General features: G+C 34.8%; 1 protein-coding gene across 5 annotated transcripts in view; it reads left to right on the plus strand.

The window, feature by feature from the left end:
- Positions 1-18,639, plus strand: part of SPOCK3 (SPARC (osteonectin), cwcv and kazal like domains proteoglycan 3) — a 706,138-nt gene that overhangs the window by 153,582 nt on the left and 533,917 nt on the right. The window contains exon 2 of one of the 5 annotated variants that reach the window (XM_027866933.1): positions 16,423-16,431. The exons of the other annotated variants lie outside the window; for them this stretch is intronic. Coding sequence (XP_027722734.1) covers positions 16,423-16,431 — 9 coding nt within the window. The remainder of the gene's footprint in view (positions 1-16,422; positions 16,432-18,639) is intronic. 5 annotated transcript variants of the gene reach the window in all.

Genomic DNA, 18,639 nt, shown 5'->3' on the forward strand with positions numbered 1-18,639 from the left:
AAGGAATATTTTTCAACTTTGAACGCCTTTCATTGATACATTCAAACTGGAAGACCATGAAAAGAGGGAGGGAAGTCTTCAAAATGTAATATAGCACAGAGTAAAATATCTTATATTATGTTTAAACAAAACCTAGAATACTTTAAAAATATTTCAGATCTTTATATCTTGTTTAAAATAATATTCTATTTAAGATATGAAAACTCCAAAAATCTGGGTGACTTCACATATGCTTTCTTTGCAGTTTTTATCCAGATGTAGACATGATTTGGGCAGTATTTTAAGGTCATTTGCAGCTGTGCAGTTGAGCATTGGGTACCAATCTTTGTGGCAGTGGAAACAAAAAGGAGGGAACTGTATACTTTGCACCATCTACATTCCCTTCAATGTGAGTCTATTTCCTCTTTCATGGCTATGTCACAGTACTAAAATTACTACTCTTGGCTAGTGTACTTTTCTTTTCTTTTCTACAGTTGCTATATGTCCTCCTTTCTTTTCACTACCCTTATAATATTACTTCTTGATTTTGAAAATTATCATTTGAGGTAGGTGGAGGTTGCATGTGTGTGTGTATATTTGCAGATGTGCTTTCCAAAAACATAGGAAGACCTTAGTGGAGGTCTAGGAGGTTCTTAAAAATTTCAAAAACCCTCAAGGACTTTGAGTTGATTTTTCTTTGCAGGAACAAAATTTGTCTTTGGGGGAGGGTCCTTTCTGATGAAAAACTATTTTATCCTAAGATAAATTTCTCAGATGTTCCACAGGAGAAATTGCAAGTCAATAACATTTTGGGAAATAATGCAGGCTCACATCCTGGAACACAGTCATATGCACATATAAAGTTGTATTGACAACAAACAAAAGTTACTTTTTTTTCCTTCACCATATTCATTTCTGCATATAGCTCTTATCACAAGACTGTACTTATACCAACTGAATTCAATCTTACAATGAAAAAATCAGTTAAAAGCAAAAACAGTTGATTCACACCATGGATAATGATATGTACAGTATGTTTCATTCTATGCTCTTTGAGAACAATGGTGTTACTATTAACATTATCCTAGTTGATGTATATATTTTTTTTGTTCTGGTTGTTTCATTCTGTATCACTCCATTGAAACTTGTACCCATTCTTCTAAATTCTTCATAATGACAATTTCTTATTTGCTAATAATAGTAAATTGCACTTGTAAAAAACCAGTTTATACATTCACTCCCCTAGTTGATGAATGCTCATTGCTTCCAGTTCTTTGTTGCCACAAAAAGTACTTATATGAATTTTTTTGGTTATTTGTGAGAGTCTTTTGTCTTCCTGGGTCAAAGGATATGAGCAATTTCATTAATTCTCCTCATGATTACACTTATTTTTGAGATCTTTTGGACCAATTCATGTCTCTACCCGTATTATATTAGTGTACCTGTCCTCCCATAGTGCTATCCCTGCCCCTATACTGATGGCATTTTTACTATTTTTTGCCAATTTATAGGGTATGTTGTGAAATGAGATATTCTAATTTACATTTATTATATTGGCAATATTTTATAACATTTTGAGAAGATCATTGATAGTTTGCAGTTCTTTTTTATTTTTTGAAAGTTTTTCATTTCCTTTGATCACTATTAGACAAGGACTCTTGGTTTTACATATTTGTATTGATTTCCATTATATGTTGGCTATTGGATTTTTATCAGTGATATTTGATTTAAAGACATTTTTATACTGGACAGTATCTCTTCTTCTAATAGATAGTTTTTTTGTGAGTGTGTGTAAATGTTTTGTGATTTTATAGATTGAGGTTCTATTTTTTTTAATAATAGTTTCTGTCTCTTATTTGGTTAAGAATTCTCTCCTTGACCATAGTTACAAAGGAATAGCCTTCTATCCTTCTGTATTATTATTATTACTATTATTGTTATAATATGACTTTATATTTAGGAATAGCAGCCATTTGAAACTTATCATAGTATATTGAGTAAGTAATTGGTCTAAATCTAATATCTACCAAACTATTTTCAAAGTTTCTAAATAGTTCTTATTGAAAAGGGAGTCTTTTCATCAGTAATTCACGTTTTTGAGTTTATCAAGCACTAGGCTTCAATTAAGTATTGCTCCTAGCTATTGCTTATCTAGTCTATCTCATAAATAGTTGCTTTGTAATACAGCTTAACATCAGGTAATGATATACTCTCTTTATTCTTTTATCATCATCATCATTATCAATCATTATTTCATTATTTCTCACAATACAAGAATATTAATGATAATAGAGGAAATACAGGAATATTAACTCCTGCAAATGAATTGTTGTATTAAATATATACACATGTACATACGTACTATGTGTATTTACACGTAGATGGCAGATAGAAAGATGGAAGGCAGTATTGCTTTAGGGCATGGAAAGCCATCTTTAAAACCATCAAGACCTGTTTTTAATTTCTGTCTTTGACATATACTGAATTTATGACCCTGGGAAAGTAACTTAACCTGAGAGTAATCCAGGCAATTCTGTAACAATATATTGGAGAGAAGATACTGCATTTAATAGGGATTTAATTATATATCCCTATATCCCACTGATTTTCCTACCTCATGCCAGGTGTGCCTGTAGTGGGGAACCTCCAGGTTAATGAGTAGAGGTTATGGGAGTCTGTAGTAGGCTGCCAGATTTACCTGGTCTTCTTATGTCCCATAGATCTGACTGTGCTTTGTCTTGTGAAGTATTCAAGGAGGACAAATCTACAGCTTCTGGAGTAACCTCAACACACAACACAAAAGAATGGGCCATTGATTACTTCCCATTTCTATAAAGGCCATGGTATACCCCCTATAACTAAATTTTTTGACTTAGGATACCAAGTTGAGAAGCCAGATGGGGTGTTGCTGACCTTTTCCTCGTTGAGTTTAGAAATGATCCACGCTATCAAACTTTTGATGTGAAATATTTGAATATTTTATTCCGGTGGATGTCTTAAGTATAACAATGGGAAAAGGTTCATCAGCTTCCTAAAACCTCATGGAAAGTGATTTATTTTCTTCTTTTTTTATTTTAGGCAATTGGGGTTAAGTGACTTGCCCAGGGTCCCACAGCTAGTAAGTGTCAAGGGTTTGGTCTGAGGTCAGATTTGAACTCAGGTCCTCCTGACTTCAAGGCCAGTGCTCTACCCACTGGGCAACCTAGCTGCCCCTATTTTCTACTTTTATTGAAGCTTTTCTAGTTTGGGAGAGTTGCCTAGAGTTTATTCACCACTTCTATCATTTTCAAGACCTCTGACATGAAAAGTCATGTGTTAGGATTTTAGTGGATAAGCTTCAGATGAGGGTCCACTGATGGATTATTATCTGTTGTATAAAAACCAATCTACTGGGAATCAGAGAGGCTCACAACTGTAAGGTTAGCTGCCTTCTAATTATATTATTTTATTTTTTGCCAAAGCTTCTCATACATCATTAGAGGTTATATCTATGTAATGAAATCACAGCTATTTTCTTTTTCTGGACTGATAGGTGTTTCATGGAAGTTTGTATGTCATTAGAGCTGGAGAGGACCTTAAAAGTCATGTAGTCCATATCACTCATTTCTCATGTACCAAAGAGTGACAGAACTAGAAACAAACTTAATAATAATAATGATAATAATAATAAATATTTGCAAGGTACTTACTATGTGTCAAGCATTGTGCTAAGATCATTTTTACAAATATTATTCATTTGATCCTCACAACAGCTCTGGGTGGTGGTGGTGGTGGTGGTGGTGGTAGTGGTGGTGGTGGTGGTATTCCCATTTTACAGATGAGAAAACTAAAGCAAACAGAGGTTAAGTGATTTGTCCTGGGTCACATAGCTAGTCAGTGTCTAGGAACAAATTTGAACTTAGGTCTTCCTGGCTCAAGGCTCAGACATTTGTCCACTACACAACATTTGTCTTATAGTCTGTAGTATTTTTTTTTGTTTTACTGTTTATGATGCTGCCTATCTCATTCACATATTTCGCAGGAATATTCTTCTTTTCCAAAACAACAAAACAAAAAAAAATTTTGTACCCAAATCCCAGTTTGTACTCAAATCATGCAGCTTCTTTTGTAGTTAACTTTTCCAAATAGCCATTTGTGGAGGTGGAGCCAAGATGGAGGGGGGAAAGTAGTGACTTGCCTGAGTTCTCCCTCAAACCCCTCCAAAAACCTATAAAGAAGGGCTCTAAATAAATTCAAAAGCAGCAGAACCACAAAAAGTGCCCAAGACAACCTGGATGGCAGATAAGAAAGGTGTACTGCGCTGGGCAGGGAGAGGAGCACAGTTCGGCATAGGCACGCAGGCAACAGTGACCCTGGAGTAGGCCTCAGAGGACTAAATTGCAGGCAGCTGTGGTGGTTTACAGACTTCTCAACCGACGAACACCAAACACAACTTAGAAGGACAGTGGGAAAAGTTTGTGACTGCAGGAAGAGAAGAAACTACGTCTCAACCACAAGCCCCGAGTGCGGACAGTGGCTGTCTTCTGAGCTTATGGCCCACAGACTGAGGGGGAATTGAGTGGCTGATCAGAGGGGGATTGCAAGGATCTCTTTGTCAGTGCTGAGGTAGGAATCTCTTGCTTTGCCCATGTTTGGATCTGGGTCACAGGTCTGAGGGGTGGTCCTGGGGCAAGGAGGAGCCCTGGCATGGTGGAGCTTGTTGTGGCTGTGGAGAGGAAACACCTGGCCCCTTATCATACCACCTTGGAAGAATTGAAAATTTTCAGGTCTCTAGAAGTACCTCTGAAAACAGCTGTACAAACCCCCAAAGCTTGGGACAGTACATTCTCCACATTGGAAACAGACTGTTACCTTAACAAAGAGTTTAAAACTCAAGTAATTGGTTGGGATCATAAGCAAGCAGCACAAAAAGAGTCAGATTATATTATCTTACTTTGGTGACAAAGAAGATCAAAACATACAACCAGAAGAAGAAAACAAAGTCAAAGCTCCTGCATCCAAAACTTCCAAGAAAAATGTGAATCAGTCCCAGGCCTTGGAAGAGCTCAAAAGGGATTTTGAGAAGCAAGTGAGAGAAGTAGAGGAAAAACTGGGAAGAGAAATGAGAGTGATGCAAGAAAATCATGAAAAGCAAGTTAACAGCTTGCTAAAGGAGACCCAAAAAAGTACTGAAGAAAATAACACCTTAAAATATAGCCTAACCCAAATGGTAAAGAGGTACAAAAAGCCAATGAAGAGAAGAATGCCCTAAAGAGCAAAATTGGACAAATGGAAAAGGAAGATCAAAAGATTACTGAAGAAAATACTTCCTTAAAAATTAAAATGGAACAATTGGAAGCTAGTAACTTTATGAGAAATCAAGACAGTGTAAAACAAATCCAAAAGAATGAAAAATTAGAAAACAATATGAAATATGTCATTGGAAAAACAACTGACCTGGAAAATAGATCCAGGAGAGAGAATGTTAAAATTATTGGACTATCTGAAAGCCATGATTAAAAAAAGAGCCTAGATATCATCCTTCAAGAAATGATCAAGGAAAACTGCCCTGATATTTTAGAACAAGAGGGCAAAATAGAAATTAAAAGAATCCACTGATCTCCTCCTGAAAGAGATTCCCAAAGGAAAACTCCTAGGAATGTTGTAGCCAAATTCCAGATTTCCCAGGTCAAGGAGAAAATATTACAAGCAGCCTGAAAGAAACAATTCAAGTATTGTGGAAACACAATCAGGATAACACAAGATTTAGCAGTTTCTACATTGAAGGACCGCAGGTCATGGAATATAATATTCTGGAGGGCAAAGGAGATAGGATTACAACCAAGGATCACCTACCCAGCAAAACTGAGTATAATTCTTCAGGGGAAAAAGTGGTCATTCACTGAAATAGAGGACTTTTGATCATTCTTGATGAAAAGACCAGAGCTAAATAGAAAATTTGACTTTCCAATACAAGACTCAAGTGGAACATGAAGAGGTAAACAGGAAAGAGAAAGTATAAGAGACTTATTAAGGTTGAACTGTTTACATTTCTGCATGGAAAGATGATATTTGTAACTCATGAGACCTTTGTCAGTAGTAGGGTAGTTGGAGGGAAAAAATATATGTATGTGTATATATATATATATATAGATAGATAGATAGATACATACATACATACATACATACATACATACATAGATACATAGATGGCACAGGGTGAGATGAAGATGACAGGGTCATATCTGGAGAATAAAATTAAGTGGTGAGAGAGGATTATACTAAGAGAAGGAGAAAGTGAAAGGTAGAATGGGGAAAATTATCTCACAAAAAAAAAAGAAAAGACAGGCTCTTACAGTAGAGGGGAAATAGGGGAAGGTGAGAGGGAATGAGTGAATCTTATTCTCATAGGACTTGACTTAAGAAGGGAATAACATACACATTCAATTGGGTATGGAAATCTGTCTTACCCTACAGGAAAATAGGAGGGGAAGGGGACAAGAGAGTAGGGGGATGATAGAGAGGAGGGCAGATTGGGAAAGGGGGTAATCAGAAGCAAATACTTTTGAGGAGGGACAGGGTCAAAAGAAAGAATAGAATAAATGGGGGGGTGGGATAGGATTAAGGAAAATAGAATTAGTTTTTCACAGCATGTCTACTATGGAAGTGTTTTGAATAACTGCACATGTATAGCGTATATTGAGTTGCTTGCCTTTTCAATGAGGGTGGGTGGGGAGGGAGGAAGGGAGAAAATTTGGAACCCAAAGTTTTAAAAACACATGTTTAAAAAATGTTTTCACATGCAACTGGGAAATAAGAAATACAGGAAATGGGGTACAGAAATTTATCCTGCCCTACAGGAAAATAGAAGGGAAGGGGAGAGAGATAGCAGGGAAAACAGACTAGGGGAAGGGGTATTCAGAATGCATGTCATCTTGGGGTTGGGGGAGGGGAGTGATGGGGTGAAAATTTGGAACTCAAAATCTTGTGAAAATAAGTGTTGAAAACTAAAAATAAATAAATTTATTAACAAAAAAATTAAAAAAAACCAGTCATTTGTGTCTCCCAAATAAATTCAACTATCTGACAACCTGAGTTAATTGCCAACAAAATAATTCTATCAATAATTATTGGGAAGGATTAAAATGGTATGTATATTCCATTTTGTGTATGTTTTAGCATGTGCTTATAATATTATTTAGTAAATTTTATACTTCTCATATTTAATGTGATTTTCTCAATTCCTTTTTTGAAAGCTTTATTTTTTTTCCTTCTTAATTATTTAATTTTTGACCACAGATAAATTAGATGTATTTTTCTGGAATATCTTGCATGTACCTGGAATGTTTAGTTTAGATAATATCTGTCCTTATAATTCATTATTAGGTTACTTGTTTAATTTGTCTTGGAGTAAGTGATAAGGAATTGTATTGTACATGAACAATTTTGCAGGCTTCATCTCTTTGAGCAAATGGAATGCATCACATTGGTGGTTCCACTAACTTGATCTGCCCCAAAAAGTTGATGCTGTGCTAATGGACTGACTTTGGAATACTATCTATGAAATGTTTATTTTATCTGAAATGGGGCATATGTATTTTTAAAAGGAGTTCAAGAATGATGAGGCAGTAGTTTATTTTAGTCCTTTATAAATAGAGCCAAATTTTGCTAAATCCCATTTGGGGGAGGTACATTTGAATTATATTTAGACAATATTTATAGTTTTTTTAAAAGTATTTTGTGCTATTTAAATAGTCATTATCATCCTTCTAGTGCCAAATTTGATTTCCCTTGGCACTGGCAATTCAGTTTTTATATTTATTTCTAAAATGCATAGTTCATTAATTGATTTATTGCATTTCATAGATTAACTTATCCACATGAATAGTTTGATATAGTGTTTTAAGTGACACAAAATTTTTTTCTCAACTATTTTTTGTATTCTGATTTCAGAACTGCAAACAGGACAAAGTTATCTGGAACTTCAAACTAGAAAGCTATAAAGGAGAGATGCCCATTGACTGTGGAATACTTATAATACATGAATAAAATATATAGCCACATTGTAAGGAAAATATAAATATAATACAGAGAAACATGGGAAGATGCAAAATGAAGCAGAATTAGAAAAAAACAGTTTGCCATAATGACATAAATGTAAAGGAATATAAAACAATCAAAATAAAATTATGTGAAATTTTAATGTCTAAGCTTGACCACAAAGAATAGCTATGAAAATATAATTTCCTGCCTTTTTTTAAAAAAAATGAAGGAATATTTCTATGGAATATTACATACAATGTTTTGTCTTGTTTTCTCTTTTGTCTTTTTTTTCCTCTCTATTTTGATTTGCACTTGTGCTTGAGAATCCAGCTAAGAAAATGTTGAGTCACATATAAAGCTGTTTTTGTACACAAGGCTAATACTGTAAGAAGACTAGAGATAAAAATTTTTAAATGGCCTCAATATATAAAAGGGAAAATTTCCTTTAATTTAGAAAGCTTCAGGCTAAAATTTTAACCAAATAGTGATTCTTCTCCCTCCCCACCCCCACTATCTCTCCCCTGCCCACTCTGGACAGGATTTCATTACAGTTATGGCAGCTTGAATGAATGATAATTTTTTTTTATGGCCTCTTTGATTGGAGTCACACAGGTGCAGTCTTCTGTCAATTGTGCATTAAGTTAATGACATTACAGTTAGTACATCTTTTGATGTACCCAGTACAACCAAGGATATTGTTACCTTGTGGAGAGTAGCAGGTGTGGCACAAGGGAAACATTTCATAGTAGCCTGCTTCTGTTTTGTGGACAATGAATAGAAGTTCAGAAGTTCTGTTCTCACCCCCTTGCACGATAGACTCTTCAATCAATGCTTCCTCTGAATTTCTTCTCAGGCATCCAGCTTTATTCTTTTTTTTTCCAAACATAGATGTTTTGAATCATATTGATTTTAGAAAATTGTTCAGAACAAATGGATTTTGTCTTTTTTGGGGAAATAAATAATATGAATAATTATTTTTTACTGTTGGATTTTCATTTCTATTACACTGAATTTTTCCTTTTAAATTTTATTTTAACTTAAAATATTTGTCCTAAAATAGGAGTACTGCCTGAGAGAGAGAGCAGAAATCTAAGAAAATACAGCTGTATATTTTAGAATTTTTTTCATTGTTATAGAATAAAGAAACTGGTGAATACAATGCTGTTATCTTGGCTTTTTTATTTAAAAAGTGAATGAAAGGCGATAATAAAGTGATATATCATTTGGATCAACAATATTACCCTTTTTGTGGTAACTTTGACATTCATGCAATAACTCTGGATGATTTACAGTGTCACCCATCTGAGACAGCATATTCTCACTATTGAATAGTTGTGAATGATAGGGATTATTATGTTATATGTTATATCTTAGTAGGATAAACTAAAATTTGATGTATCACCCAAAGGGAAAAAAGAAGCTGTTTCCTAGGGGGATAGATTGACTTTGGGTCCCTGGATTTGGAGTATAAGCTCCAGGAAGGCAGGGACTCAACTACAAACACTTGTAACTTACAGTGTCTACCACAATGACTTGCAAAAATAGGCAGGGAGTTACCCTTTGATCCAGCAATACCATTTCTAGGTCTGTATCCCAAAGAGATCATAAAAATGGGGAAAGGACCCACATGTACAAAAATATTTATAGCAGATCTTTTTTGTGGTGGCAAACAATTGGAAATTGAGGGGATACCCATCAATTGAGGAATGGCTGAAGAAGTTGTGTTATATGAATGTAATGGAATACTATTCCTCCATAAGCAACGATGAGCAGGTGGATTTCAGAAAACACCTGGAAAGACTTATAGGAACTAATGCTGAATGAAGTGAGCAGAACCAGGAGAACATTGTACACAGTAACAGCCACATTGTGCAATGAACAACTTTTATAAACTTAGCTCTTCTCAGCAATGTAATGATCTAAGACAATTCCAAGGGGTTCATGATGGAAATTGCTGTCCACATCTAGAGAAAGAACTATGGAGTCTGAAAGCAGACTGAAGCATACTATTTTCTCTTTTTTCCCCCATTTTTGTGTTTTTTTCTTTTTTTCCCCCTTTTATTCTGATTCTTCTTTACAACATGACTAATGTGGAAATATGTTTAATATGATTGTACATGTATAACCTATATCAAATTTCACACTGTCTTAGGGAGGGGGGAGGAGATGAAGGGGGATAAAATTTAGAATTAAAAATCTTATAAAAGTGAATGTTAAAAACTAAAAATAAATTAATTCATTAAAAATAAGCATACAATGAATGCGTGTTGGGGGAAAAATTGAAAATGTATCTTTTTTCTGATTTAATGTACATTTCATATGCTGATTTTAAGTATTTGGTGTATTTTTTTAGTTTTATATTTTGAATTTTGAGCTATCTTAACAATGTTTATTTTAAGCAAGTCAACTGCCTTATATAGAAACCACATTACTATGTTGTATCAAATATTTGACTCTAGCCAAACAAACCTAGTGATACATTTTTATCACTAAGGATTTTATAGCACATCATTTCCTATAGTTCTTTAGAAAACCATTAGGAAATCAATACTGTCATTATTAATTTAGCCTTATCATTTCACTCAATGAACCATGCAATTAACATTTTTGAATGATAACAGAAAAGCTAAATAAAACTATTGGATGAAGTTTTTAGTGAAACTCTTTAAAAATAGTTAATATCTAACATTGCCAGCTTTTGATGTTAATAAGAAAATAGAAAATATAAATCCTAGATAAAGCAAATGGTCGTAAATAGATCTCTCTACATCTTCTCTAAATTCAGTTACAGTTGGCTTGAATAACAATGATCATAATAGGGATAAAAAAGAAAAAAAAACTTTAGAACTGTTTATGAGTTAATGAAATTGCTTTTAAACAATTTGCTTGTCCTAATTAATGTGAAGAATTTAACTAGTTGTGCATGAAAGTAGTCTCACTTTGATGGGATTAAAAGAGTAGTTAAGAAGGGGTGGAAAACCTGAGGCCTCAAGCCCACATGTGGCCCTCTAGGTCCTCAAGTGTGGCCCTTTGACTGAATCCAACCAAACTTCAGAGAAAAAAGTACTCTTAATAAAAGGATTTGCTCATAAAACTTGAACTCAGTCAAAAGGCCTCACCAAGGACTTAAAAGGCCACATGTGGCCTAGAGGCCCCAGCTTCCCTATCCCTCTGTATTCATCCTTGGAAAATTAATCATATGATGTCATGTGATCACATATTTTAGAGCTGGGAGGGAATTTAAGGTAATTAACTCCCTTGTTTTACAGGTGAGTAAACAATACAAAGAAAGGTTAGGTGATTTACCCAAGGTCACACAGTTTTTAAATGTCTGAATCAGGATTTGAATGCATGTCTAAGTGACTTGCAAGTTGAATACCCCATTCTCTCTATTCACTATGTTGTCAGATTGTGTGAAGATGGTCTTCATTTTGGTTTTCCTCATTATAAATACCAGTTGTTTGAATTGAACCAATCAAGCACTAGTCTACCTGAATGGGTAAAAACATGGATCCAGCATGCCAGTGTATGTTCAATTTAGAAAGCCTCTGAAGGGCAGCTAGGTAGCACAGTGGATAGCATGCTGGGCATGGACTAAGAAAGACCTGAGTTCAAATCCAACCTCAGACACTAGCTGTGCAACCCTGGGCAAGTTACTTAACCCTGTTTGCCTCAATTTCCTCATCTGTAAAATGAGCTGGAGAAGGAAATGGCAAATCATTTCAGTAGCTTTGACAAGAAAACACCAAATAGGCGTTATGAAGAGTCAGACTGGACTGAAATGACTAAACAACAGTGAGCTAGCACATATCAGGTACCTAAGTAATGGTAATGTTTGTTTAATTAATTTTAAATTTTAAAATGTGGATTTCCAAAGTATTTTTCAAGTCTAATGGTACTAAAACTAACTTTTGCTTTCAATATGTTTGGTGTAAATATGTTTTGTTTCCTGTATATGTGGGTTTTATATCTATATCTATATATATGTATATGTATATATATATATATAATATATGTATATATGTGTGTATATTATATATATATACATATATATATGTGTATATATAAAAGATTAAGTAGAGGAGATAACCAAGAAAATGCATAAGGGAAAAGAGAATTTTGAAAATTGAAAAAGAGCAATGGATAAGTTATATTAGTCATTTTAACACATGGAGACATCTCATGAGAAACACATAAGTCTATTTCAAGTTGACTCTCTTCTCCATAAGGTTATTCTTTTTAAGACCTAGTGTGAAAGAGTTGCTCACATATTGAGCAAGATACCAGTATTCTGCAAACAATTTAAAGAGCAAACTGGAATGTTTTCATAGATAGAAAACAGATTGTGTTTTAGTTAGCTTGTAGTTTTCCTAGTGGGTGCACAAAAGAAGATTTTTAAACTCCAGAGTATGATTATTAACTGTTAGCATGAAAGAATTAGATGAGTAAGAAACAGTCATGGGGCCAATGATAACAGAACTAGTATGGGCTTCATTTCATCATTCGTGACACATGAAGATGTTATGGTTATCTATATTACCAAGCTCAGGCCTTCTTACTAACAATAGACAATTATAAAGAGCTGTTGGTTTGGGACCAGGGAGATTGAAGGACCATTGACATTTATGGGGTTTAACTGTTTTAATTTAAACCTCAGTTATACCATGGTTCAAATAATCAGATGAGCCAATTGCCATTTGTTTATTTTGAAATGTCACAGCCAAAAGATTCAACTCAATTAAATTAAATGTGAGTTTATTAAATATTTATTATATGGAAAACATTGAGCTAGACATGGAAACATGCAAAGACAAAAATAAAAACAGATTCTGCCCTCAAGGATCTGGCATTCCATTGGGGAACTAAGTGGAAGTGATGTTATGAAGATTTCACAATGTACATCATTTTTCAATAAAGCTTGAAAAAAATAGTACCACTTGAGTCTACAGGGAGTCCAGGTATTTGAGAATTTGGTGTTCTCCCTCCCTACTGCAAACTTAGTCTGAGGGTACATTTTAGAAAATGGGCCATGGATGTTGTTGCAAAATTTGGGGAATTCATCTTCTAACCCTCACTTTCCATTTCATTTCATAGTTCCTTTTCTAATCATACTTGCTTATTTCCTGAATATTATCCCTTAGGCCAGTTTTTGTCATAAATTCTTACTGTTAATTTGTTGTAGTCTGCTGATGCCTACCATGTCTCTCTCTACTGACCTTTTTCTCTTTCACACATTTGATTATCCAGAGACTGGTGTTCCATGATTTACAGCACTATAGCATCTCTAGAACACTACTGGTTTCACAGGTTTTGTTTAGCATCACAACACAGTTTAGGATCACAGAAAATTCTTCCCTATTATTATAGTTAACACCATAGCTTTAACTCTCCCAAAAAGCATTTGAAGTTAAAAGGAAAGGAGATATTTACCAATTAAATAAACTTCTAATTGATAAAACCTGTGGAGGATTTTATTTTTTGGCAAATACTTCTAGTATAGAAGTCACCAAATTTCCTCCCAGTCCCCAGCACACCAGATCAACTATCACCCATTTGGCATTTAATTTCTGAAAAGTTGTTTAACCTCAATTTTGGAATATTAAAAGTTTTATACATAGGTCATACATAACTGATTGTATGACAAATAACAGGCAATCATAAAATAGGCCCCAGCATACATCCATCTGGACTAAACCCCAAATCAGTTTTCAATTTATGCCAAAAGGATCTCAGAAAGAGAGAGGGAGAGAGAGAGAGAGAGAGAGAGAGAGAGAGAGAGAGAGAGAGAGAGAGAGAATTAGCTAGCACTAGTAGAGGGAGGCAAGTGAGAGTGATATAGGAGTATGCCCACACACACACACACACACACACACACACACACACACACAAATAACACTCAGGTAAGAGATTAACCCTTCTTCTTGAATGCCACTTTTTCCTGTGTTCTTCATTGTATTACTCTCTAATCTTATTTCATGTGTTGGACAAATAAACACACCAACCATGTCATTTCTTAGGAAGCAGACACAGGAGGGTTTCTAGCACCTCTCTTACTAACAGGTTCACTTTTGATCTGGTCAGATGGGAAGACAGGAATGGAGTCATAATTGGGGTTAAATAAGCTTATTTTATTCTAGTCTGGTATTCTTAAAGGGAGTTAGCTGATAATGGGAGTTCCAATTCCTACAGCATTCCCTAACAACTCTTCTCACAAAGGCTGGCATGAAATGGGGGCAACTACCCCTTGTCTCAAGGGAGTCAATTGAGACCAGCACAACTTGTACTCTCCCTTAAATTCCCTCAAGCCTCAATGGGGGCTTATCATAGATCCCCCTCCTAAGCCTTGATAGAAGCCAATCAAGCCACACACAGCGTTCAGCCTGCACATTCGCCCCTATGGGCATCCCCAGTCACTGAACTTTCTTTATAGGGTAATGGACAGAGAAGGCATGTTGCCAGCAATAGCCTCACAATTTTGCAGTACTTCATCCCTACATCTACTGCAACTGCACAGTAGAAACAGTTTTGAACCATCATTGTGAGAACTCATATCTAACACCTGGAAAGTAGAAATTGTTATGGCAATGGATCCTGGGAAGGAAACTCTAAGAAAGAATATTGACCTGGGTTTAAATCCCACCTGTGATGTTTACTACCAGAATGTCCTTGGACAAATCAGATTACATCCCAGGGCTTCATTTCCCTCATCCATAAAAAAAGGATCAACATAGATGGCCTCTGAGGGCCCCTCTAGCTCTAAAGTTTCAATAAACCTATGATCTTTTCCAGATTAGTAATTTCTGCAAGAAAATGTGCTCTATCAGCACTGTGAGATTACATGAATGTCACATTGAGGCACTAGAGAATTCTGGTAGGGGAAGAGTGTTATATTGCTATGTTTTCAATTAACCATGCCTTAATTTTTGAGCATGCATTAAATAATATATTAAAATGATCTTCTATGGAAGATATATATATATTATAGCATAATATATAATATTTGTGTATATATGCATGTGTATGCATAGATAGATAGGATAGATATTCCTTCTCCCCATCTCATCTATCTACTTCTATAAAATCACACTGAATGAGAAGGGTTATGTAAATTTGTGGGCAAAATACCCAAAATGATTAAAGGATGAAGCCACAAAAATAAAATGCTTATTGTGCAAAGGGATATTTTATAGCATTTTATTGTGTTTTTATAGCAATCTTTAGAGGTAAGGTAGGCAGCATTAGTATATTAAACCACATATGACAGATTAAAGAAAAATATATTGGAAAATCAATTGTTTTTCTGTTATCTGTAGATCCTATCTGAAATAAGGCAGGTAGGTGACATAAATAAATGGTTGTTATCTAGATTTCAAATTGACTTATTCTGGAATAATCTATATATGATCTTTGATGCAAAACAAACAATTTGTGTGGATGTAGGAGAGTATTTCATTTGAAAGTTACTTTTATCATTTATTTGAGTCCCTCTCATTCTAAATCTTTTTTTTCTCTCTCTTTCTTTTTAATCTTGAAAATTGCCTGATGTCCCTTACGAAGGAAAACTACAAATATTTACATTTACCTTACCTGGAATAAAATGTATGATGATCTTTCATCCAAGATTTAAAAAAATCCAGATATATTCAAATGCTTTTACAATTTAATATATAAAGAATTTTCTAGAGTTGACTAAGCCATTGTCTTACTGGCACTGTCCTTTTCACACAATTTCTTTTATTTATGTTTCTAGTCTATGGTGAGCCAGAGTGAGTAAAAGACACTAGAGAATAAATGACTCACCGAAGAAATATAAATGGAACCTTTCAGGATACTAGGATACCATTTAGCAAATAACCTCTTTAAGGTTATTCAGGGCATACTTGGAAGTGTAAAAAGAGATAGTTTACCTCATTGATATTGATGTCTTTACACACCAAATATAGTTTATTCATGAAAAAGTCAGATTAAAGATAATTATGAGATATTTCTTCCTTTTAATTTATCATTTCTGCCTCTCCTTCATGACCCTACTCTGATGTATCATCCTGATTAAAAATAACCTAGTTCTAGAAGGCTGTGCTAATCAAACATAAGCTAGAAAGATTTGGGGAGTCAATTAGTCAAAAAAAATACTTTTTATTTTAGGATCAACTATATGTGAGAAGCTGTACAAAGTACAAGGAAACAAAGACATAAATGAAATAGTGCCCTTCCGTTAGAAGCTTACATTTAATAAAAGGAGAAAACATGTACATGTGTAAGCATATACTATATATATATATATATACATATATATATATATGTAAAATAAATATAAGATAGTTTTGGTGAGAGACATAGCAGTGGAAGGGGATCAGGAAATATGCCTCATGGATGAGGTTACATTTGAATTAAAGCTTTGAGGGAAATGAGGTATTCTAGGAGGTAGAGGTGAGAGGGAGGTACATTCCAGGCATGGGGTAAATCAAAGGCATAGACAGGCAACATAATATCATGTATAGAGAAGAAAGGCCAAAGAATGTATGTCAGGAAATACTCAAATTTGGGTCTATCAATGGATTTTTTCCTGCTATTAGAAGACTACCAAAGCTATGTTTGGAGTTTATCTGAAGTCTTGCCATTGGATGAGAAAATTCTGGTCACAACTCAACAACCATATTATCCTTATGTTTAGGACTATATTTGATTCAACAAATATTTATTGATTAGTGCTTTGCTTAGCACAATACCTGGCACATGGTAAGTGCGTAAGAAATGTTTGATTGTTTTCTACATAGAAAACAAAGCAATAGGTGCTGAGGAAGATGTATAGTTTAAATGAGACATATCTCTCTCCTAGAGTTTACAATTGACTATGGGGAATATGCCGTATTTACTTATTTTACTTCCTGGATATATAATTTCAGCATTCTAGATACTTCTTTTACACAAGGGTTTGTTCCTAAGAGGTGCTTAGGCCAACACCTATGTCATATAGAGACTTATAGAGGCACTGACCAACTTGTTCCTCATTTGTGGCAGCATTTGACATCTCAGTGTCTTTGCACTGGTTGTCTTCCATGGCTATAGAAGCCTCTCCCTCCTCATCTCTTCCTCTTAGATTATCTGGCTCTCTTCAAGACTCAATTCAAGGGTTTTATCTATCTATCTATCTATCTATCTATCTATATGTAACTCTCTGTGTGTATATATGTAAGTATGTATTTACATACATACATATTTGTGTCTAATGGCAGCCATCTTGGGAGTGATGGAGGGGAAGAAAAAGAAAAAAAAAGAAAGTTACATGATAACTTTATTATATATTTACAAAGAACAGCAAGTTGTACATAATAGATTTGCAGTTCCTGTACAATCTTGTATACATGCATGTGTCTGTTCCAATAAAATATAAGGCCAGTGGGCTGGAATGGTTTCATTTTTGTGTTTATATCTCAGTGCCTAGCACAGTGCCTGACACAATGTAGGCAAATAATAAATACTTGTTGATCGGGGGTTTATTTAAGCCTCTCTCAATTAGAGTAGGGTTGGCTTTTTATAAAAGACTTAGAGTTTTTCCCAAGTTAATAGGACCCACCAGAGTTGTACTTGGCTACCATAGTTTTGAGAACCCACAATCCAGTCTGTGCCATGATGAATCAACAGAGCTTAGTGAGTATGCTGAAATGCACAAAATAATATGTTCATTAGAGAACATAAGAGGAAAAAAAGTTATGTGAGGCCATAGGAGGACAAGGTTATGAACCTAAAGTCAACTTACACAGCAACAATAAGGACATTGAAAGAAATTTGTGCATCCATGCCCTAGGAAACATTATTAATTACCTAGGTATTTCTACTGTGGTGTAGTAATTGTGAGGACTGGCCTATGGTGAAGCTCTTGCTGACAAATACAACTCCACGTTCGACCACTGATTGTGTCTACATGTGTATCTGATACATGTTAGTATCCACTTGTCCTTGTCAACTTCATTTATGCAAAGAATACAAAGATCTCTCAAGTATAATAAGTTTACCAAACTTCATCCAATCCAAATATGAAATGTTAAAAAAAGTTTCCTAATCACAATGCTCTTGTAGTTGCTAGGGAGAGTGTTTCTCACAATCTGGGCCATCTATTGATTGACTGCCTCCAAAGGTCCCCTTACCCTTCATCCCTATGAAGGTCACATCAACAGCAATTGTATATAAGAGCAGAGATTCCTACTTCTGGGCTCTTAACTGCAGCACACATCCTACCATTGCCCAAGTCACCTCCTTTGATTATCCATAGGACTGAAGGAATGGGGAACTACATGTTTGTGTGTAGTAAACTGCCTAGCTTGTGGTCCTTGAACCATCCTTTAGCCATGATCTCCTCACAGTAACAGGATCAATCTTGATTTAGGGCACTATGACCTCTGTCATGAACATTGTATGTTGTGTTGAGAGCCCTGAGAGGTACACCTATGAAACATACAGGCATATGTTTGGAAAGCAATTTGATTAACTAGAGTCAAAAATTTTGCAGAAGGGTGGCAAGGATGACATTCTGGGACTTTTTATCATTTCTCTATGCTCAGGCTGAATAATTAACTTCATTTAAAAATACTAGGATTGAATTTGATAATTTAATTTTTTTGAAGTATTAATTTATTT

Source organism: Vombatus ursinus, unplaced genomic scaffold (genome assembly GCF_900497805.2).
Source record: "Vombatus ursinus unplaced genomic scaffold, bare-nosed wombat genome assembly UNPS02014784.1, whole genome shotgun sequence".
Taxonomy (NCBI): domain Eukaryota; kingdom Metazoa; phylum Chordata; class Mammalia; order Diprotodontia; family Vombatidae; genus Vombatus; species Vombatus ursinus.